The 24152-nt window shown below is 45.2% G+C and overlaps 1 protein-coding gene and 1 long non-coding RNA gene across 4 annotated transcripts in view; one reads left to right on the forward strand and one right to left on the reverse strand.

The window, feature by feature from the left end:
* Positions 1-14988, reverse strand: part of LOC114616926 — a 34625-nt gene extending 19637 nt beyond the window's left edge. The window contains exons 1-4 of one of the 3 annotated variants that reach the window (XR_003710708.1): positions 14817-14988; positions 13236-13315; positions 10573-10626; positions 9328-9443 (exon numbers count right to left, since the gene is read on the reverse strand). This is a non-coding gene — a long non-coding RNA (uncharacterized LOC114616926). Of the gene's footprint in view, positions 1-9327; positions 9444-10572; positions 10627-13235; positions 13834-13859; positions 13992-14816 lie in introns of those variants that run through there. The other 2 variants (XR_003710709.1, XR_003710707.1) reach the window with 2 other exon arrangements.
* A 26-nt stretch (positions 14989-15014) lies between these two features.
* On the forward strand, positions 15015-16720 carry Pcbp1 (poly(rC) binding protein 1). The gene has a single exon (XM_028762445.1). It carries the CDS (start codon positions 15296-15298, stop codon positions 16364-16366), a length of 1071 nt encoding a protein of 356 aa, XP_028618278.1. The 5' UTR covers positions 15015-15295; the 3' UTR covers positions 16367-16720.
* Positions 16721-24152: the final 7432 nt, after the last annotated feature.

Below are 24152 nucleotides of genomic sequence, written 5' to 3' on the forward strand. Positions count from 1 at the left end.
GGAGAGGAGAGGAATGAGTTACTTGCTTTAGTTAATCTTACCAAAACCTCAGCCAAAGTGTCCCCGGCTGTTACTAACCAGAATCTTGAGTTCCCTTGGCAACCGGCCTCAAGAAAGAGCCAGAGCTGCCTTGCTCATGGGGTACTCAACCCTTGCCTTGAAAGTTGGCATCTCCTATGCCCTGAAACAGACCACCTTTGTCTTTACAAGTGTCTCGTTCCAATCCCAGGTGCTGAGTAGTGATACCCTCCTTTTAATTGTCAGTTAGCATTCAAAAGGATCTCAGAGACTCTCTAGACCCAGCACTTTGTTTGCTACATGAGAGCATGAAGGCTAAAGTGAAGTCCTAGGTGTAAGTTGAGACAAAGTCAAACACAACTGTTGTAGGCCCTTATTCCTAGTGGCCAAAGTCTTCCCATTTTACAGGAAAAGAAAAACGATGTTTTTAATCCACTGAGCCATTTCTCCAGTCCCCTACTGTCTCCTAAGTCACACAACTATGCAACATACTTTGAGTTTTTTGGATTAGGGAATACTCAACTGGTTGAAAGAAAGGAAGAGGGGAGGGAGGGAGCAGAGGTAAAGAAACCTTACAAATGTTGAAAAACAGAAGTAAAAAATATTTTTAGTCCTTAGTATAGCAGGTACAGGTTATTCAACCCGCACTACTACAGGGTGGCAGGGTACAGAGGCTAAGAGCAGGGACTCTGGAGCCAGACTACTTTGCTCAAATCCAAGTTCTACCACTACTAACTATGTGGCTGTGAGTGAGCCTCCTAACCCTCGCCTAACCCTCTTCACACACTACACAACAAGAGTGACTATTCACAGGTTTAAGGATTAGACAAGGCAAATGCATGTGAAGTCCACATCAGAGTCTTCTGTGTGCCCACTGATTGCTTTGCTTCTCAACATTTCTAGCTGCACTGAACAGACTAAGAGCTGAAGAGATGGTGCTCAGTGGTTAAAGGGACTTGCTCTTGCAGAGGACCTGAGTTCAGTTCCAGCAGCCACATCAGGTGGCTCACAACTCCATCTCCAGAGGGACTCAACATCTATTTCTGGCCTCCACATGCACACACACGCCTAAGAGGTACATAAGAACAATGGTAAATGTAACAAGAGACACAGTCCTACTTCTAGTCCAAAGAACACTGTAACACTAAGATACACATCTTTATTCAGCTCCTTCTTCTAGAGCAGGAACACCCAGCCCTTTAGACAATAAGCTCACCAAGCACTTTCATTTCTTCGCATCTTGGGAAGAACCCGCTCAGAACAGAAACACAGGCAGAGTAAGATGCTTAAAATCATACAGGAAGGTCAGGAGGACAGAACACATGCACATCCAAAACAACAGACTCATTAAGTTCAGCAAGATACATCTCTCCGGTACAGTCTCTCACATCCTCAAAAGTGGTACAGCAGAATGGTTAACAGCAAAAGGTCTTAAGTCCAACTGCTTAGGACAACTTCAGTCCATCCTCTATATGCTGTGTGACTTATACAAATGAACTCACCTTTCTCTGGGCTATACTTATTCGTCTGTAAGAACTACACTGTAATTATGACAAGACATTTGGGAAGTACATCCTATTTATTAAATACTATGTCAAGCACTGTACCTGGCTGTAGTTCATTCTATAGAACTGCTCAAGGCCATACAGTTACTGGTAAAGCTGAAATGTCTGTGTAAAAGGCCTGCTCCCAGAGCCTGTGTCCCCATGTCTTCAACTACTCTGCCTCTCCAAGACCCAACAGTAGTGGCTATGTGTTGAAATAAGAGCCACTCCATAAAGTGCTCACCACAGGGTCTGGGCAACACTACTGTGACCGCAGCTAGTATTGCTCCTGTAATTCTGATGACACCTTCACTAAAGGGAAAGAATAATTTGATCTTCTGTTGCTGTGACCAAACACTCTAAGCAAACACAACATTAGAAGGAAAGAGCTTATTCAACTTCTACTTCTAGGTCATGGTCTACCATTTAGGGGAATTCAGGGCAGAGACTCAAGCAAGAGCTAAGGAAGAAACTATGGAGGAATGTGCGCTCCGTTCACTCACTCACACTCAGCTAGCTTTTTTTTTTTTTAATATTCTATCCGCATGTACACCTGCAGGCCAGAAGAGGGCATCAGATCCCAGTATAGATGGTTGTGAGCCACCATGTGGTTGCTGGGAATTGAACTCAAGATCTCTGGAAGAGCAGCCACTGTACTCTTAACCAATGAGCCATCTCTCCAGCCCTCAGCTAGTTTTCTTACACAGCTCAGGCCCACCTTTGTCCACTCTGGGCAGAGTCCTTTCCCATCAATTAAGACATTCTCTCACAGACACAGGCCATTCTGACTGAGGCAATTCTTCAACTGAGGCACCCTCATCTCAGAGGATTCTAGTTTGTGTCAAATTGACAATAAAAATTAACCAGAATACCTACCTCGTTTTCAGCTCACTGAGCAGTTTAGATTTGGTTCTAGTACTTCATTTCTTCATTTTCAATACAAGGATTATTTGCATGGAGAGAAATGGAAATATTTATTAAAAATATCTACTCCAGGAGCTGGCTGAGTGGTTCAGAATCGCTATTTAAGTATGAGGACTGAGCTTAGATCCCAGTCCCCGTGTAACAAGGGTAAAGACCTGTGAAGGTCTGTAAATCCAGACTTTGCAGAAAAAAGATAGGAAGATCTCACTGGTACTAGCTGGCTGCTATCCTAACTAAAAAGAGCTACAGGTTCAGGAAGAGACTTTGTCTCAAAGAAACTTGGTAGAGAATGATAAAGGAAGACAAGCAAACCCTTTCTCTGGCTTGTATACACATGTGCACATACTCCATACACACATGCACATACACCCATCCCACCCCATCCCCCATCTCATGGGCACACACACACACACACACACACACAGGGGGGGGGGGGGGGGGGGGATGTGCCAGGTAGGCATGTTGAAGCATAGGTAATCCAGCACTCAGAAAACTAAGGCAAAAAGATGGAGCCTTTAAGGCAATCTAGATTACACAACAAACTGTTTTGAAAAGCTAAGGGCCATAGAGATAGCTCAGTAAATAAAGGCACTTGCTGCACGGATTGACCACCTGAGCTTGACTCCTAGGACCCACATGGTAGACAGATATAAACGACTCTTACAAGTGTGGTCTGACCTCCACACATCCTGTGGCACCATGTGAACTATATGGCACATATGCATGCATACACATAAAAATACATGTTAAAGTTTTAAAAACAAAACATAGTAAACTGGGCGTAGTGGTACAAAGCCCTGGGACAGCTGATGCAAGAGGATCAGGAATCTATGGCATTCTTTAGCTATCTGGCAAGGTCAATGCCAGCCAAGGCTCAATGAGACCCAGTGAGTATCAAAACAAATGCAACAACAAAAAAAAGCCTTTTTGTTACTCTCTTAAGAAAATATATCGCCTGGCAGTGGTGGCACACGCCTTTAATCCCAGCACTTGGGAGGCAGAGGCAGGCGGATTTCTGAGTTCGAGAGTTCGAGGCTAGCCTGGTCTACAGAGTGAGTTCCAGGACAGCCAGGGCTACACAGAGAAACCCTGTCTTGAAAAAAAAAAAAAAAAAAAAAGGAAAGCAAAACAAAAGGAGGAAGATCCACAGTTTGAGGCCAGCCGTGTGCGAGTGCATGCGTGCGTGCATGTGTGTGTGTGTGTGTGTGTGTGTGTGTGTGTATTGGTACTCTCCACCACCTATAGGACACAACCCTTTACCGCTGATATGGTCAATGGAATTCTTTTCAGATTTTACTTTGTTACAAATATGAGTGTTTTGCCTCCATGTACGTCTACGCACCACCACATTCATGCAATGCCAGTGGAAGCCAGAGGCTTCAGATCTCCTGGAACTGGAATTACAGACCATTAAGTGCTACATGGGTGCTGGGAATTGAACCCAGGTCTTCTGGATAAATAGCCGGTGCCCTTAACTGTGAGCTATCTCTGTAGTCCTAAAGACAACAGATTTTAACAATGAATAAAGTTGAACTAATGCTTTGTCTGGTTGAAGTAATTGTCTCTAAAAACAAGTCTCTGATAATGTCTGACTTGTGTACTCAGTAGGTGGGATCAAAGAAATGACCTAGTGAAACATATTTCTATTGTTCTAAATAAAACAGCAATTTCTCTTTAATTCTTTTCCCGTCTTTCTAACTCAAATGTCCTAGCCAACTATATGAAGACCTAAGCTCACATACACATTTGTCCTTAAAATCAACCCTAACAGTGACTCAGTGTAACAGCACTTGCTCTTTTTTTTTTTTAATGCATTTTTTTTGGCTATCCTTTCCTTTTTTTTTTTTTAATTTTTATTTATTTATTATATGTAAGTACACTTACTGTAGCTATCTTCAGACACCCCACAAGAGGGCATCAGATATCATTGCAGATGGTTGTGAGTCACCATGTGGTTGCTGGGATTTGAACTCATGACCTCTGGAAGAGCAGTCAGTGCTCTTAAACACTGAGCCATCTCACCAGCCCACAGCACTTGCTCTCACACAGGACTTTGGTTCAAATCCATATGGTAGTTCGCCACCATCTGTAACTCCAGTTCTAGAGGAAAATCACTCTTCTGACCTCCTTTTACACCAGACATATGTGGTGCACATATTAACATGCAGGTAAAGATTCATTTACTTAAAAAAACAGTAACAACAACAACAAAACCAGTCAGACATAGTAGAGAACACCTACATTCTAGCACTCAAAAGCTAAGGTAGAAGAAGTAAGATCATTATAGGCTATATGGCATACTCCAAGCCAGCATGTACTACACAGTGATGCCAGCCTGCACTACACGCTAGGACCATGTCTTGAATTTATAACACAAGCCCAGCATGGTGGTACACACCTTCAATCCCAGGACTCAGAACAGAGTTAGGTGGATCTCTGTGAACTCATGGCCAGCCTGCTCTACATATCAAGTTCCAGGCTATTTAGAGCTACACAGAGAAACCTTGTCTCAAAATAAAACATCTCAGATATCTTTGTCTTGTTAGTAAGTTCTGCTTCAAAATAAACATGTTCACTTTCTACATTCTGACAAGGATAGTTAACTGTTAATGACCCAAGTTAGAGAACGGCTCAGCTAGTAAAGTGCTTACTAACATGCACAAAGCCCTGAGTTCCATCCCAGAACCACATAAATTGGGTGTGGCATATGTGCATATAATCCTAGCACTCAGGAAGTAAAGGACAATCAGGGGTTCAAGGCCATCTTCCATTACATAGTCTGAAGCCAGACAGTGTCTTTACCTGGCTTCAAATAAATAAGCAGCAAAAAAATAACCACTAAAAATTAGCAGGAACATCCTCCATTCCTTCCTGAGATGGCCGTGACTTTGGAATGACTGTGCTCTCTCTGCCTTTGTCTTGTTACCCAGTGTCACTCTCCCTTCTATCCACTTTACTGGTGGGACTCCAAATGTCATCCTATCCTTCTCAGATTCCTTCCAACGCTAAAGAAACGCTTTTCTCTGCATTCCCACTGCACCCTCTGTTATTTTATATCCTAAGACTTTTAACATGCTGTCCTGGGTCACTTGTCTGTCTCCTTCTCTGGACCACTAACAATTTGGAAATCAGGAAGCTAGAGATATGAGATATGGCTCTTTCAGAGGTCTTGAGTTCAATTTCCAGCAATCATGTGGTGGCTCACAACCATCTGTAATGGATCCAATGCCCTCTTCCAGTGTGTCTGAAGATAGCCACAGTGTACTCACATACATTAAAAAAAAAAAAAAAAAAAAAAAAAAGGTTGGAAAGTAAAGACAAAAATCTCTTTTAGCAAGGTGGGGTGACAGAGAAAGGATAGGTAGTGGGTGGTTTGAGAAAAAATCTTACAGGAATCCTCACCTCAGCTTCCCATTAGATTATAGGGGTGTGTCACTACCACTTGGCTTCATTCTTTCTTAGATCCCAGTGTTAAAAGTACATCAAACAATCAGAGATTATATACTGACCAAATATAATGAATTTTAAGTTAAAATACTTTCTGTGATTTTTCTCCTTATTTTTCTGAGACAGGGTTTCATACTATACCCCAGACAAGCTTCAAACTCATGATCCTCCTGCCTCAGTCACCCATGTACTGAAAATACAGGCATACATCTCCATCGCAGTCCTCATCTATGATTTTTGTAACATATTTTTCCTGATAAACAAAATGAATTTTAAGCTAGAATTAAAATTATTGGCATAGAAATCTTCTCTCCAGCTGATAGAAAAAAAATCCTACTTACTAATGGAAATAGAGAATTGAGGGTGGAGAGGTGGCTCAGTGGTTAAGAGCATTGGCTGCTCGTCCTGAGGATGAGTTCCCAACATCCGTATAGCAGCTCACAACCTTCTATAACTGTAGCTCCAGGTGACCCAACGCCTTCTGCCTTCCACAGGCACCAGACATATACACTGTACAGACACACATGCAGACAAAATATCCATACATATAAAAAATCTCTCTCTCTCTCTCTTTCATTTTGATTTTTTTTGTTTGTTTTTGGTTTTTCGAGACAGGGTTTCTCTGCATCGCACTCTGTAGACCAGGCTGGCCTCGAACTCAGAAATCCGCCTGCCTCTGCCTCCCAAGTGCTGGGATTAAAGGCGTGCGCCACCACCGCCCGGCTCATTTTGATTTTTTGAGACAGGGTTTCTCTCTGTAGCCCTGGCTATCCTGGAACTCACTCTGTAGACCATGCTAGACTCAAACTCAGACACCTGCCTGCCTCTATTTCCTAAGGTCTAGGATTAATGATATGTGGCACCATAGCCAGCTGACTTAAAAAAAAAAAAAAATCCAAAATCAACCCAGAAGTGGTCCTGCCAGTAGCTCCTGTCTTTGGTGCCCATGCGTATGGCTGGAGGACTGATGACTCCCACAATAATGTACTCTCTTTTCTCTGCCTTATTCTTTTAGCATTTTCCTTTCCTTCTCTTCCTTACTTTCTGTCTTTTCTACTGTATTATATTCTCATCTTTCCCTTTAAGTTCCCTCTACACACCCACACACATGCCTTACTATTTGGGTATCTGTGAGCATCATTATATCCAACTGGGAGTACTTGGGGCAAGAACGTAAGGCAAGACATGTTTCTAAGCTGTACAAATTTTCTTTATTTGGGGGTGGGGTGCAGAGTGGTAGGAGTCAAATCCAGGGCCTTGGCACACCAGCCCAGGACTCTCCCACTGAGCTACATGCCCCAGCCCTACTGTAATCATTTTACTCATGTCTATGTGTATGTTCAAGTACCACATGGATATTAGTACCCACAGACAGAATGATAGGCAGTTGCAACATGCCCATGGATGACAGGGCAGTCAGCAGGCATGCTTAATTTTTGAGCCATCTCTCCAGCCCTTATTATTTATTTATTTATTTGGCCAGATGTGGTAGCATATACCTCTCTCCAGAGGCAGAGGCAGGCGGATCTCTAAGTTCAAAGTCAGCCTGATCTACACAGTGAAACCCTATCTAAAAATATACAAAAGAGAGGCTAGAGAAATGGATCAGTGGCTAAGAGTACTTTCAGGCTGGAGAGATGGCTCAAAGGTTAAGAGCACTGACTGCTCTTCCAGAGGTCCTGAGTTCAATACCCAGCAACCACACAGTGGCTTACAACCATCTGTAATGGGATCCAATGGCCTCTTCTGATGTGCCTGCCCTCTTCTGATGTGTCTGAAGACAGCTACAATGTACTCATATACATAAAATAAATAAATAAAGCTTTAAAAAAAAAAAAAGTACTTTGGGCTCATATAGAGGATGTAAGTTCAGTTCCCAGCACCTACAGTGGGTAGCTCACAGCCTCCTTTAACCCCAGCTCCAGGAGATCCAACACACACTCTGTCTTCTGCCAAGTACTGCACACACACATGTCATATACATACAGACAAATAAGCATATGCATATACACAAAAAAATAGTAATAATAAATTTTCAGTTATTTAGGTAACACAGAGATGGCTCAGTGGTTAGTAACTCAGAGGACCTGAGTTGGAGTCCCAGCAACCAACATCGATCAGCACACAACGGCCTATATCTCCAGCTCCTGGTAATCCAGCAACTTACTCTTCTGGCATCTGTGGGCACTGCACTGGTGTGTACAAATCCACACAGATACACGTATAGACACATAATTAAAGCTTTTAAAAACATTTTTTAAAGTAATTTTATTTGTATGTGGGGTATATGTACATGAATGTTATTGTAAACAAAAATGAAATAAGGAATAAAGAGATGTTTCAGTGTTTAAAAACACTTGTTGTTCTATCAGAAGACCAGAGTTTGGACCCAGTGGCCACTGTGAGAGGCTCATAAAAATCTGTAACATCAGCTACAGGAGATCTAACACCCTGTTTTGGCCTCTACAAACACTGGAACATATGTGAGAATACTTTCACACACACACAAACATGTACATATACAAATAAATGTGGGGTTTTTTTTCAAGGGGGGGGTAGTTAAGACAGGGTTTCTCTATGTATATGTCCCAGAACTTACTCTGTAGACCAGGCTGGCCTCAAACTCAGAGATCCACTTATCTCTGCCTTCCAAGTGCTAGGATTAAAGGCGTGCACCACCACTGCCCAGCTACAAAAAAAAAAAAAAAGTTCAAACAAATAAAAGTGGATGTTACATACTAGCACAGGCTTTTAATCCCAGCATCATGGAGGCAAAAGCAGATGGATATCTGTGAGTTAATGGCCAGTCTGGTCTACACAGCAAGTTCTAGGCCAGCCAGAACTACATAATTCGACCCTGTCTATCTCAAAAATAAGTAAGAGATAAATAAGAAACCAGTTTAGTGAGATTCTACCACTTAAGAGACAAAGGTATGAATACTGTAATTCTGAGCCAGACAGAACTACATAGACCTTATCTCAAAACAACAATAAAAAAAAAAATAACACTAACAAAAGAAAAGGTGGACAGGGCAGTAGTGTCGCACAATTTTAATCCTAGCACTTGGGAGGCAGAGGCAGGTGGACTTCTGAGTTCGAGGCCAGCCTGGTCTACAGAGTGAGTTCCAGGACAGCCAGGGCTACACAGAGAAACTATGTCTTGAAAAACGAAAAAACAAAAAAACAAAAAAAAAAAAAGAAAGAAAGAAAGAAAGAAAGAAAGAAAGAAAGAAAGAAAGAAAGAAGAAAAGGTGGATAAAACTGAAGGGTGAAAAGAAAAGGTTGAAACTGTGTTTTTAGAATAAAACAAAACACTGCATACTACATTCAACTTACAAACTTTAGGCCTGATTCACCTTCCCAGTTCCCAGCCTTGTTAAGCCCCTTAACCAACCTGTGGTCACTTGAATTTGAGAAGAGTCACAGATGAGTTATAATGGACCATCTACTCCACTGTTCCATTATCTCAGTAGCTTCAAGGGCTGCTCCTCAGAACATGGGAGTGTGGGTCTAAGGGGAGTAAAGAATTTGCTCATTTTTGAGGTAAAAATGAATCCTCCTCCAAAAGGATAAACAAAATCATCAAACAATATCACATCCAAGATAAAATTAGAAAAGAGATTAGTTGGCCTTTTGTTTTACATATGGGAACACCGACGTGCAGACAGTGGGATTATATAAGTCTCACAGCTAATGAATCCCAGAGGTAAGACAGAGCCTCAGACTCTAAAGACCAGAGCCCTCTTTGCTGAATCACAGGATCACCCAAGGCTCCTGTAGCCTGCAGGACATATGTTAAAACCTGATAGATCACTGTACAACTTCACAGCAAAATATGGGCCTCTGAAAGGAAAATAGTATTCTGGAAGAAGAAAAACAGGGAAGCAGAATGTTGGGAGACCTAGTAAAGGGAAAGCTTCCCTGAAGAAGAACACTAAGTCCTAGAGGTATTCAGGTAAAAAAAAAAAATCAGGGGGATGGAAAGATGGCTCATCACATGAGTCCTGGCGAATCTTCCAGAAGAACTCAGGTTAATTCCCAGTACCTGTGAGCACAACAGCTTGCAGGCATCTGTAACTCTAGTTCCAGGGGTTCTACATCCTTTTCTGGCCTTGTTGGGCATTTCACATACAGGGTACAGCTACACACATATAGGCAAAACATTCACATAAAATAAAAATATTAAAAATAACTTAAAAAAAAGAGGAAATCAGTGGTCTACAGAGTGAGTTCCAGGACAGCCAGGGCTATACAGAGAAACCCTGTCTCGAAAAACCAAAAAAAAAAAAAAAGAGGAAATCAGAAAATATTTCATGAAAAAAAGAAAGACTTTAAATAAGTAGACTTCAACAAAAAGCCAAATTGGGGGCGGTGGTGGCGCATGCCTTTAATCCCAGCACTTGGGAGGCAGAGGCAGGAGGATTTCTGAGTTTGAGGCCAGCCTGGTCTACAGAGTGAGTTCCAAGACAGCCAGGGCTATACAGAGAAACCCTGTCTTGGGGGGGTAAAAACAAACAAACAAAAAAAGAAAAGCCTAATTGGGTCAGAAAATGTTTAACTGTATATTATATGTGGTTTTCAAATAAAATTTTTTATGTATGGGTGTTTTTGTTTGAATGTACGTCTGTGTGTCACTTACGTGCCTGTGCCTGGTTCCTCCCGAGGCCAGAAGAAGGCGTCCAATATCCTAAAACTGAAGTTAAGAGATAATTGTGAACCACCAACTGGGTTATAAGAATCAAATGCAGGTACTTTAGAAGAGGCACTCTTAACTGCTAAGCCATGTCTCCAGGCCCAGGTAATAGTTTTTTTTTTTTTTTTTTTTTTTTTGGTTTTTTTCAAGACAGGGTTTCTCTGAGTAGCCCTGGCTGTCCTGGAACTCACTCTGTAGACCAGGCTAGCCTCGAACTCTCGAACTCAGAAATCCGCCTGCCTCTGCCTCCCAAGTGGTGGGATTAAAGGCGTGCGCCACCACCACCCGGCCGGTAATAGTTTTAAAGTTGGTAAATTAATAAAACCAGAATTTTCTTAATCAGGACACTCTCTGATTATATCTAATTTCATCTTTGTGTTATCTGATTTTGTTTTTGTTTGTTTCCTTTGTCCTTTAGAGATACAAGCTATGGCTGGCCTGGAATTCACTATGTAAGCCAGACTAGCCTCAAACTCAGAAATCTACTTGCCTCTGTCACTGCCTCCAGAGTGCTGGGATTAAGGATATATACCACCAGTCTATTACCAAAAGTCTACTACATGACTTTTTAGTACTTACAAATATTTTAAATGCCTTAGTCTACTGTGTCACTATGCAAGAAGAGGCACCTATCAAAACCAATATGTAGTTTAGGGGTTCAACATATAGCTTCTGAATTCAAATGGCCTATACTCAAGTCTTTTATCTCTGAAAAATATAAATATCACCATTTATTTCATGTTCTGAAAAGATTAAATATGTACATCTGTCATGACCTGTGTATGGACATTTAATTAATTATAATGGCTCCTGTTTACTTTGAGAATAAAGAAATGAGCAGAAATTTCTAGAGTATATTTCAAGTAGCAATTTTCTTTTATGATAATTTTGTTAAAAATGTGTGTGTGTGCAAATGTATGAGTCATTTAAATTTCTTTTTTTTTTTAAAGATTTATTTATTTATTATATATGAATACAGTGTAGCTGTCTTCAGACACACCAGAAGAGGGCGTCAGATCTCATTACAGATGGTTGTGAGCCACCATGTGGTTGCTGGGATTTGAACTCAGGACCTCTGGAAGTGCAGTCACTGCTCTTAACCACTGAGCCATCTCTCCAGCCCGTCATTTAAATTTCTTATAATATTTTCCTTTCTAAAGTGTGAGAAGCTTTGAATTAAAAGCACCTAACAATGCTCTGAACAGTGCATAGCACACACTGAGCTCTGCATGCTGAGATTGTCATTGCTGCTACTGTGTATCTACTAAAGCTGTGTACAGAGTTAAGATAATGTTAATTTGAAAAGTTTGACAGGGGCTGGAGAGGTGGCTCAGAGGTTAAGAACACTGCTCTTCCAGAGGACCTGAGTAAGTTCAATTCTCAGCAACCACATGGTGGCTTACAACCATCTGTAATGGGATCTGATGCCCTCTTCTGGTATATCAGTGACAGTGTGCTCACATACATAAAATAAATAAGTAAATCTTAAAAAAGAAAAAAGAAAATATAAAAGTTTGACACATGATCTAAATGTAATTTCAATCAGAAAGCTCTTCTATCCCTGACACCCACACAGTCAAAGCCACTTCAGCACGTCTGTCGCGTTGCCCACTGCCTACATTATGTTGAAGAGTCCGCAGATAATAATTTATCTAATACTCCTCCATGCTCTGTCAATATTTCAGAGAAATGGAGGAGTGGAGCTAGGTAAAATAGCTTATTTTATCTGCTTAAAGAACTGGGATGGAGGCCGGGCGGTGGTGGCGCACGCCTTTAATCCCAGCACTCGGGAGGCAGAGGCAGGCGGATTTCTGAGTTCGAGGCCAGCCTGGTCTACAGAGTGAGTTCCAGGACAGCCCGGGCTATACAGAGAAACCCTGTCTCGAAAAACCAAAAAAAAAAAAAAAAAGAACTGGGATGGAGAAGCCAGAAATCCATGCTATGAGTAACTGAGGAAAGCGAGTCATACTGGAGACTGCTTGTCGCCTTGGAGCCAGGAGGAGGAAAATGTGCCAGATGAGGCCAGATTAACAGATGCTTGAACCTTTGGGCTAGATTGAATCACTTCCACTTCCTGTCCTCATCCAGAGGTTTTGTAAAATATTTGAGCCTAAATAAATGTCACTATCAGGAATAACTGGAAGGCACTGAACATACAAACAGGAGCAATGGGTTTTCTGAGTGGCCCCTCTTACAGATGACAAGCTCTCATGAAGCATTTAAACTTTTTGTTTGTTTTTGTTCTTTTGTTTAACAAGGTCTCACTGTGTAGGCCTGGGTGGCCTCAAATTCTCAGAAATCCACCTGTTTCTGTTTTCCCAGTGCTGGGACTAAAAGTGTTTCCTACCATGTCGTCAACATTTAAATTCTAAAATCCTGCCAGTGTTGGCACATGCCTGCAATTCCAATATTTGAGAGACTGAGACAGGAGGATCCAGAGTTCAGTGCACGATGGGCTACATAGTGACTTTGCACCGAAAAACACAGGAACATGTCTTAGTGGTAGGCAGTTTGGCCTAAAAAGTGGGAAATCCTATGTCTGATGACCAGCTCTGCAAAATTAAATTCTAAAACTCTGATTTAAATAAAAATCTGCAAAAGGTGCTCACCAGTAGGGAAATCAGAAGATATAGATTCCATTCTGTGTAACCTTGGGTCAGTCACTTCATCTCTCTGGGTTTGTCTTGCTCTGTTGGGGGAAAAAAAGAGAAATAAGTACTCATTTCACTTCAGGGAATTTTCTATAAAAAAAAAAATCACATTGCATATGATATTTAGAATGGAATCTGGTGTGGCAAATTCATAACCACAATCTGTTTCTCTTGACTATAAAAGTAGACATAATTGTGAACTTGTGGATCACTGGACAGTTCAATAACGAGACACAGCCATTCTATGGCTTATTAGCCATAACAATCTTTAATCAGTTACACCACAATCTGTACAACGTCTAAGAAAACAGATTTCTAGATGCTTGGGTGTTTGGTTAGATACTGCACACAGGCACACACACACACAGTCACACCTGCCTGCCATTACTCAATTTTAAAAGAACTCGTGGTGGGCCATATTAGTTATTCTCACGCCCAACAAGGGAGGTAGGCATTATCCTTCTGCCAAAAACAAACAAAAAAAATAACAACAACAAAGAACCCTTTCAAGTAGCTTGCCGTTTCATCCTAAGGGAAATTCTGAGAAAGATAAAATGCACGTTCTAGAGCTTTCAGACCCACCCCAATTTCTCGATGGCAACACGTGTCGCCATTTTGTTGGGAAACATGGCTGCCAGCCCTCCCCGCTCTGGGAGGGAGCAAGGGGGGCGGAGGAACGCCACGTTAGCCCTTTCTGTGAAGTATTAAACACGTTCACACGACCTCCTCTAGGCTGACTATGGCGGCCGCACAAGGAGCAGGCAAAGAAAGCACAAGCCGCTCTCCAGCGTTTCGACCGATGGCCATTTCCTGGCGGGAGGGCTCAGTCAGGAAGACCTCCCAAGATGGCGGCCGCGCCGAAGGTCGGCCGCCTACAGAGAGCGTGGCCTAGACGGCTTGCGAGCCAGCGCGGACGTGTGGGGCCATGCCGGCACCCCATCACTGCTCCTCTAAAGTTTCAGAAACTCTCGTGGGAGATAAAACACAAGAGCAGGAGGTGGGGTTTCTGAGGGCTTCACAAACAGAAGCCAACAAAATGCAAACAAAGCATTATGTAAATGGCGCCATTCTTCTAGCGGCCCGAGTTCCTAACACGTCCCCAAAACACCGTAAGCCCGAGCGGCACTTGGGGGGTGGGTGACTCTCTTTCTGCGTAGCGGACGCAGCCACCGGACTGAGGCCAAGGTGGGGGCTGGTACGAGGCGCCCGGACGCCGGGGACGAAGGGGCCCCACGTGCCATCAGAGCGCGTGCACGGCCACCAGGCCGCGCCTCGCCGCCTCGCCGCCCCTCCCCCCCGGAAGACACCGCGGGCCTCGCCTGCCCCCCTTCCTCCCGCGCATGCGCCCTGGTCATCTCACGCGCACGTTTTAAACCCGCGGCTTCCTAGGTACCGCCTGCAGTGGCCTCTGCGGCTGCCTGTATCGCTCCGCCATCGAACCCTTCGGCGGGGCGGGAAAATATTATCTATCTCCGTCACAAAATAGTAGTTTCCCCAGTCCTCTGCCGGAGCCTCTAGAGTTAACAAAACACGTGCTACCTCTCAATCACTGCCGGATTCCCAGGTTTGCCCACGTCGTACTTTTTCTCCCCTCTCCTGGTGCCACAGGGTTATTTTTCTCAAGTATCGCGCGCGCTGGCGCAGTCTTGTGACCTAAAAAAGCCGGTCCTCTTTTTTTTCCTAGGGGTCCTGCGCGGAAAGCACTTCCGGGGTCAGAGGGTACGCGGGGTTGAAAGCGGGCTTCCCGCCCCGCCCAGACCGCCGAGGCTGCCGCCGGAGTCGCCACCGCCGCGCCCTCGCCCACCCGCCCGTCCGCCGCTCCCGGCCCCGCTCGCCCCCGCCGCTGCTGCCGCTCGTCCTGCGACGCCGCCGCGGCCTCCCGCCCGCGCCCGCCCGCCTCCCGCGGCCCCCGCTCGCCTCGCGCCGGCAGTTCGGGCCTACTCCTCCCCTCCCCCGCCAGCCGCCCAGGACTTGACCACGTAACGAGCCCAACTCCCGAACGCCGCCCGCCGCTCGCCATGGACGCCGGTGTGACTGAAAGCGGACTCAACGTGACTCTCACCATTCGGCTGCTGATGCACGGAAAGGAAGTAGGCAGCATCATCGGGAAGAAAGGGGAGTCGGTGAAGAGGATCCGCGAGGAGAGCGGCGCGCGGATCAACATCTCGGAGGGGAACTGCCCGGAGAGAATCATCACGCTGACTGGGCCCACCAATGCCATCTTTAAGGCCTTCGCCATGATCATCGACAAGCTGGAGGAAGATATCAACAGCTCCATGACCAACAGTACGGCCGCCAGTAGGCCCCCGGTCACCCTTCGACTGGTGGTGCCCGCCACCCAGTGTGGCTCCCTGATCGGCAAGGGCGGCTGCAAGATCAAGGAGATCCGCGAGAGCACGGGGGCCCAGGTCCAGGTGGCGGGGGATATGCTGCCCAACTCGACCGAGCGGGCTATCACTATCGCCGGCGTGCCGCAGTCGGTCACCGAGTGTGTTAAGCAGATCTGCCTGGTCATGCTGGAGACGCTCTCCCAGTCTCCACAAGGGAGAGTCATGACCATCCCGTACCAGCCCATGCCGGCCAGCTCGCCAGTCATCTGCGCGGGCGGCCAAGATCGCTGCAGCGACGCGGCGGGCTACCCCCACGCCACCCACGACCTGGAGGGACCACCTCTAGACGCCTACTCGATTCAAGGACAACACACCATTTCTCCGCTGGATCTGGCCAAGCTGAACCAGGTGGCAAGACAACAGTCTCACTTTGCCATGATGCACGGCGGGACGGGATTCGCCGGAATTGACTCCAGCTCTCCAGAGGTGAAAGGCTATTGGGCAAGTTTGGATGCATCTACTCAAACCACCCATGAACTCACCATTCCAAATAACTTAATCGGCTGCATAATCGGGCGCCAGGGCGCCAACATCAATGAGATCCGCCAGATGTCTGGGGCCCAGATCAAAATTGCCAACCCGGTGGAAGGCTCTTCTGGAAGGCAGGTCACTATTACTGGCTCGGCTGCCAGTATTAGCCTGGCTCAGTATCTAATCAATGCCAGGCTTTCCTCTGAGAAGGGCATGGGGTGCAGCTAGAACAGTGCAGGTTCGCTCGTAACCCCCTTCTGCTGTTTTCCCATGATCCAACTGTGTAATTTCTGGTCAGTGATTCCAGGTTTTAAATAATTTGTAAGTGTTCAGTTTCTACACTTTATCATCCGCTAAGAATTTAAAGAAAAAAATCACATTCTCTGTTCAGCTGTTAATGCTGGGATCCATATTTAGTTTTATAAGCTTTTCCCTGTTTTTAGTTTCGTTTGGGTTTTTTGGCTCATGGATTTTATTTTCTGTTTGTCGATAAGAAATGTAAGAGTGGAATGTTAATAAATTTCAGTTTAGTTCTGTAATGTCAAGAATTTAAGAATTAAAAAAATGGATTGGTTAAAAATGCTTCGTATTTGAAAGCTGGGAATTACTATCTTAAATTCTTCGGTTGCTGCTTTCTTTCCCCCTTCCCTTCCCCTTTTTAAGTATGGGGTGCTTGGAGGCCAGAGGGAGAAGGGTGGGCCGCCCTTGTTCTTTGCGAGCTTTCCTTGCTTTATCGCTAAGATTCCACTCGCTCTGCCCCAACAAAGAAACGGCAGGTTGGGCCTGCTTTGGGATGTTTACAAAAGACGGGGTCTCTTCCTGGGAGTGACATCTCCAACTGAGTTCCAGAGAGAGGCTTCTTTGGTAGGAAATACAGGGTTTTCTCAGGTGGAAAAACTGCCCATTCAGTAGGACAGGATGAATGGAGAGCATCCTGTCCACCTCGCCAGTTGTTCCCCTGCCCCCATCCCGCAGGGAAAACTTAGCCAGGAACAATAAAATATTCTGGGGGAAGGGTTGTGGGAGGGGGCAGGGACTAGGAGGAAGGGGAAGCACGGGTGGGAAGGAGGGCCACAGCTGCAGGGTGGTGGGGATTGGAGGGTCTGAAGTCTGGGATGACCCAACAGGAGGACCACGTGGGGAGCCATGCACCTGTGGCAAGTAGCCTGTCAGAATGTACACCTGTCAAGTGAGGTGCCCAGAAACAAAAGGGTATTTTTGTGATTTTCCTCAGCTGTGTGCAGTAGTTAATTACTGCAGGGAATAAGCCTGCCTAAGTGGGACAGTCCTCCCCGGAATGTGGACCAAGCCAGGGTGTTAAAATGGTAGACTCCTGAGTCGCGCTACACACTGAGCCAGAAAATTGCATCTTTAACACACATTAGGAAATCTCTTGAGTTTTTCTTCAGCTTGAGAACAGCCGTGGCAATGCCTAGTAACCAAGTGCCCATCAGCTGAGTCTATGCTGGATGTAAGGACAAAAATTTCTACAGGCCGCTCTAGACCCAATAGTAAGACAATAGACAATTAAGTGCCAGAGTGGGCAGTTCAAACTCAGGCAAAGGAATCCCTGGTGGGGGGTGGAGTTATCACAATAAACATTTGTTGATGCTTCTCTGCAGGATGGGAGGTGGGGTGGGGTGCAGGCCTCTTTCTGAGGGTCCCTAGAAGTGAGATTTTACAATCACTGCTATGTTGCTGAGGAGCCCAGGTTATAAAACAGACTTGGTTCTGTCTCGTGGCCTTGAGCACTGAAAACTGAAGGTGTTACAGGAGGGACACACTCTCTAAACTTGGGACAAAAAGCAGTTTTAGAACACAACCAGATTGAAGAGGGTCTACTAGGAGCAGAGATTGCCTAGAATATATGGACAGAGAAAACCTGATAGGGACAAAATGATGTATATTAGCCAGGTGTGGTGATGTATAAGTTTAATTCTAGCACTCAGGAGGTAGAGGCAAGCAGAGCCCTGAGTTTGAGGCCCCTATGTTGTGAATCCAGACCAGTCAGGGGTACACAGACTCTGTCTCCAAAAAGAGGGGGGAAAAAGTATATTTTTATTATACAAAATATAAAAATTTGAAGCCAGCCATGTTTACAGACCATGGGTTTGGAGATAGCAAGGGCCACACAGAGAAACCTTGTCTGAAAAAACAAAAATTGATGTGTACTTGAATTTGACTGAGTGACCTGGAGGGACATGAGGCCAGTGAGGACCTAGTACAGTGTCTTCTGGAAACTGAGTGTTAATCAGGGCAAGTGGACAACACACTTGAGTCCTCAAACACAGCCAGACAAGCTAGAGCCTGGCTAGAGTCCCTGGGAGAGGGCAGTGGCTCAGATGTACTATGGGCAAGCACTCAAACAAGCCCTCCTCCCCACGTGCCTAGTCATTCTGGGATAATTTGAGCAGTAAAACACAGGACGGCTCCCACCTAGGAGAAATGAAAGGCAGGAGCAGCCACTAAAAAGCCATCCAAGGAAAGAGGTTCTACTACAGTCTACTACAGGCTGAGAAGTGGCATCAACCAGAATACACACTGGGGACCGTTAAGATAGACATAAGGAGAACAATGTAGCCCAGATTTGGTGACAGATTTGTACACAGGCCGAAATATCCTACCAATAACTAGAAATGAAGTCACAGCTAGCAGGTAAATACAGACCAAGGGCAGGTGCCATTTTAATGAGGGACTTAGTAGCCTTGGGTGCTGGTGTCTCTACACCTGTCAGTACCTGACACAACAGGGACTCAAAAGTAGTTTAGAGGTAGAGCAATTGGGTGGTATGCACAAGGTCCTGTGTTCAGTTCAACCCCAACACCATAAAACAAATACTTGGAAAGAAATCGATGAAGCAGCCAGACAGATCACTACACAGTGCCATTGAGAGAAGTCCAAGGTTCCAGGCTGATGGAGGGGCAGTGTGCTGAAGACAGATTTAAAAACAAAACAAAAAAAAAAAAAAAAAAAAAAAAAAATATTTGATGGCATAGCCATCAGGAGGCAGAGACCAGAAGTTCTCAAGTTTGAAGACCAACCTGTGTATTGAGACACCCCCATCTTAAACCAACCCACCAACCAAACAGGAAGAAAAAAAAACAGCCAGGCACTCCGGAGGCAGAGGCAGGCAGATCTCTGTGAGTTCAAGGCTAGTCTGGTCTACAAATTGGGTTCCAGGCTACCTAGGGCTACATAACAAGAATCTGTCTCTAAAGAAAAGAAACTTGCCAGGCAGTGGTGGTGCACGCCTTTAATCCCAGCACTTGGGAGGCAGAGGGAGGCAGATTTCTGAGTTTGAGGCCAGCCTGGTCTACAGAGTGAGTTCCAGGACAGCCAGGACTACACAGAGAAACCCTGTCAGGAAAAACCGAAAAAAAGAAAAGTAACTCCCTCACCTTTCCACCTCTACATCCACAAAAAGGTTTGAGTTACAACGTTTAGCCAGGTGTAATGGTTCATGCCTTTGACCCTAGCACTCCAGTGGGTGCAGGAGCATTTTCAGATCATCCTCTGCAACACAGGGTTCAAAGCCAACTTGGACTATAGGAGATCCTCTCTCAGAAAAGTGAAGGGGGTGCTACAAGGCCTCAGCCCTCCCTGAGGATTAGTTTAGGAAGTTAATGGTTGCCGGGGGAGAGACATATTATTTGGTTGTATAGCCATTGGTACAGTGCCCACGCTCCCCTAAATAAACCTCCTGTTGAAAAGAAAGAGGGCTGGTGCTGTAGCTCAGGTGACTGCATGTTTGCCCAGGTTTGTGAACTCCAGGTTCCAGCACCAGCACCAACATCTCCTGTAATCCCAGCACTTGGGAGATGGCCTCAAGAGAATCAGATCCACCCCTGGGAATCCTGAGAGTCACCAAGCCAGGGTTACAGAAAACAACGCGATTTTAATCCCAGCACTTGAGAGGCAGAGGCAGACTGATCTCTGAGTTTGTGGCCATGCTGGTCTGCAGAGGTAGTTCTAAAACAGCCAGCGTTATACAGAGAAACCCTGGAAAGAGATGGGATTGGGGGGTGGGGGGAGAGGAGAAAGAAGAGAGAAATTGAGAGGCAGACTGAGGGGAATTTCAATTTCCACCACTGCCGAATACAAAAATAAATTGAGCCAGACATGGTGGCACGTGCCTTTAATCCAGCACTCAGATGGCAGAGGCAAGCAGATCTCTAAATTTGAGGCCAGCCTATTCTCTATCAAGTACAAGGCCAGCCAAGGCTATGATAGTAAGATCCTGTCTAAAATAAATAAATAGTAAGTTGACTGTCTGGAGAATTAGGTCCGTGGGTTGGTTCGATTTTTTTGTTACATAGAGTGCTGGAATTAAAGGCGAACGCTACCACACTCAGCTGCCCAGTGATTAAGAGTGTTTTCTGCTCTTCCACAGGGCATGGCTTTTATGCCCAGCACCTACATCAGGCTGACAACCACCTATACCTCCATCCACCATCCAACTCCTCTTCTTCTTCTGACCTCAGCAGGCACCTGAACTGAACAAGTTCTCTCTCATACACACACACACTTTAAATCTTTTTTTTTTTTTTTTTTTTTTTGGTTTGGCTTTTCGAGACAGGGTTTCTCTGTGTAGCCCTGGCTGTCCTGGAACTCACTCTGTAGACCAGGCTAGCCTCGAACTCTCGAACTCAGAAATCTGCCTGCCTCTGCCTCCCAAAGTGCTGGGATTAAAGGCATGTGCCACCACCGCCCGGCCTTAAATCTTTTTTAAAAGTAAATGAAATTCTAAGGTTTTTAGCCACACAGCCCTGCTGCCCCCCCCCACCCCCCACACACACCCTTGCTGTCATTTTAATGAGCAAGCTAACTTGGGGCAGACATTTCAAAGGAATGTACATGCTTGGAGAGCGAAGGTTCAGACCAGTGATGGGGAACATCAGAAGCAGGCCTGAGAGCAGAGGATGCCCATACAGATGGAGGCCACTCAGACAGTCAAATGCAATAATATAAAGCATGGGAGCCTGGTGTAATGTGAAAAGCATCAGGGGAAGCTTTAGAGTGCTGTCTGTGATGGTCTCACTATGTAGCTTAGGCTGGCCTTGAGTCAGCCTGTAACTTGAAGCACTGGAATTCCGGGAATGAGTGGCCACACCTAGCTGGTATTTACACACACACACACACACACACACACACACTAACCACTAAATATTAAACCTAACCCCTCAAGTTACTCTAGTCCAGGACTGCCACTAAGCCACTTGCCAGCCCTCCTTTTACTTTGTGGTGGTTTTAGTGTCTCGTACCCATTTAATCCCAGCACTGGGGAAGCAGAGGCAGGCAGATCTCTTTGTTCAAGGCTATCTTGGTCTACATAGCAAACTCTAGGTCAGCTAGGAATACAAACTCAAGCTCTGACTCACAAGAAGAAAAGAAATTTCGTTATTAAGAGTGGCTTTAGCCGGGCGGTGGTGGTGCCCGCCTTTAATCCCAGCACTTGGGAGGCAGAGGCAGGCGGATTTCTGAGTTCGAGGCCAGCCTGGTCTACAGAGTGAGTTCCAGGACAGCCAAGGCTACACAGAGAAACCCTGTCTCGAAAAAAAAAAAAAGAAAAGAAAAAAAAAAGAATGGCTTTAATAGGGCTGGAGAGGTAGCTCATCAGTTAAGAGCACTGACTGCCCTTCCTAGATGTCCTGAGTTCAATTCCCAGTAACCACATGGTGGCTCACATCCATCTGTAATGGGATCTGATGCCCTCTTCTGGTGTGTCTGAAGACAACCACAGTGTGTGTGTGTGTGTGTGTGTGTGTGTGTGTGTGTGTGTGTAAAATAAACATTTTTTTTTTTTTTAGAATGGCTTAAGTAATTCACTCTTTAAGATAGCTCCACTATGTTGCCCAGGTTGGCCTTGAACTTGTGATCTATCTGACTACCTCTGAATGGCTGGGATTACAGGCTTGTGCTACCAGACCTGGCTACTTTGTTGCTTTTGAAAGGAATGTCATTATAAGCAGAAGGTATGAGGTATGGATGAGGCAGCATACAGAAGGTGTCTGGGCAGGAATGTTAAGCAGTTTGACCATGGGACTTGAACTCCCTGTCCCTGCTCCTTCAGGGACTTACACTTCAGAGCTCCTTTCCTCTGTTTCTTCTCTTGGAGCAGCTCAGCAAGTCTCCCCCTGCAGCTGCAGTGTTTGTTTTGTTTGGGAATTCCAGGAATGAGTGGCCACACTTGGGTACTGGGATTTAAGACTTGTGCCCCTGGGGTTTTTTGTTTTTAACCATTTTCTTTGCTTTTTTTTTTAACCTCAATTATTTGTGTGTGTGTGTGTGTGTGTGTGTGTGTGTGTAAGAGGAGGTCAGAGAGGTGTTTCAGATCAGTTTACCTGGCTGGTGTTACAGGCAGTTGTGAGCTGCCTGGTGTGGATGCTGGGAATTGAACCGAGAACAGGATGTTGGGGCTGCAGAGATGGCTCAGTGATTCAGAGCACTGATTGTTCTTCCAGAGGTTCTGGGTTCAATTCCCAGTACCCACATGGCAGCTCACAGCTGTTTGTAACTCCAATATCTGATGCTCTCACACAGACACACATTCAGGGAAAACACCTGCACATAAAATAAAAATAAACTATTAAAGTGTTAAAAATTAAAAACAACAAGATACGTATTTCCTTCACGGTTGCGCTATCTCTCCAGCCTGTACTGTTTCTTATTACACCCATCAGCAGTTAGACAACAACCAACCATACCACAGAGGAACCTGGACAGGGTGACAGACATGGCCACAGGAGTTGCGCCATGGATTTTCCACTGATTAGTTTTGTGTGTCTACTTGAGACAAGCTAGAATCATTAGAGAGGAAGGAGTCTCAGTTAAGATCAGTGGGAGAGAGTCCAGCCCATGGTGGGTGGTGCCAGCCCTGAGCTGGTGGTCTTGTGTTCTATAAAAAAGCAGGCTGAGCAAGCCATGTGAAGTAAGCCAGTAAGCAGCACACCTCCTGGTCTCTATTAGCCCCTGGCTCCAGGATCCTGCCCTGTTTGAGTTCCTGTTCTGACTTCCTCCAATGATGGACTATGACCTGGAAGTATAAGCTGAATTAACCCTTTCCCTCCCCAACTTGTTTTTTGGCCATAGTGTTCTGTTGCAGCATTAGAAACCTTAACTAAGACAGGTTTAGTAGGTCCATCTTCCTGCAGATCGCAGTCCTCTCTCTAACTTGGCCCTCTCACACTCACCCGTGACTACAATGTTTAGCCAGGTGTAATGGTTCATGCCTTTGACCCTAGCACTCCAGTGGGTGCAGGAGCATTTTCAGATCATCCTCTACAACACAGGGTTCAAAGCCAACTTGGACTATAGGAGATCCTCTCTCAGAAAAGCGAATGGGGTGCTACAAGGCCTCAGCCCTCCCTGAGGATTAGTTTAGAAAGTTAATGGTTGCCCCATTAACTTTGTCAGCCCCAGTGTGGACACTGAGTCACTACCCTCAGGGTCATCCTTAGCACAGCCACTGACTGACTCTCTGTGACCTCCCTAGAGCCAGCACTATGTGCTGATAGCTTAAGGCCTCTGAATTGAAGCCACCTCACTGCGCCACTCTTGGATCTCTGGAGTGACACACCACACACTGTCCAGTATCTTCTCTGTGCTTGCATCTCCTGCCAGCAAGACAAAAAGGCAGACAGAGGGACAGGCTGTCACAGAGGAACAGGCTGTCACAGGAAAAGGTGCCTTCCACCCTGAGTCTTCTGTTCACTTTATCTGACCATTGAAGAGACTTCCTAAAAAATCATTGGTTTGAAGGACAGAGTCTCATGTAGCACAGGCTAGCCTCAAAGTTGATACATAGAATGACTCAGAACAGGGATCCTCAACCTTTGGGTCACGACCCCCTTGGTGGTGATGATAATATATCAGCTATCCTGTCTATCAGACAGAATCTATTTACATTAGATTCATAACGGTAGCAAATTACAGTTATGAAGTAGCAACAAAATAATTTTATGGTTGGGGAGGTCACCACAACATGAGGAACTGTGTTAAGGTGGTACAGTAGTAG

Source organism: Grammomys surdaster, unplaced genomic scaffold, assembly GCF_004785775.1.
Source record: "Grammomys surdaster isolate TR1022 unplaced genomic scaffold, NIH_TR_1.0 133, whole genome shotgun sequence".
NCBI classification, from domain to species: domain Eukaryota; kingdom Metazoa; phylum Chordata; class Mammalia; order Rodentia; family Muridae; genus Grammomys; species Grammomys surdaster.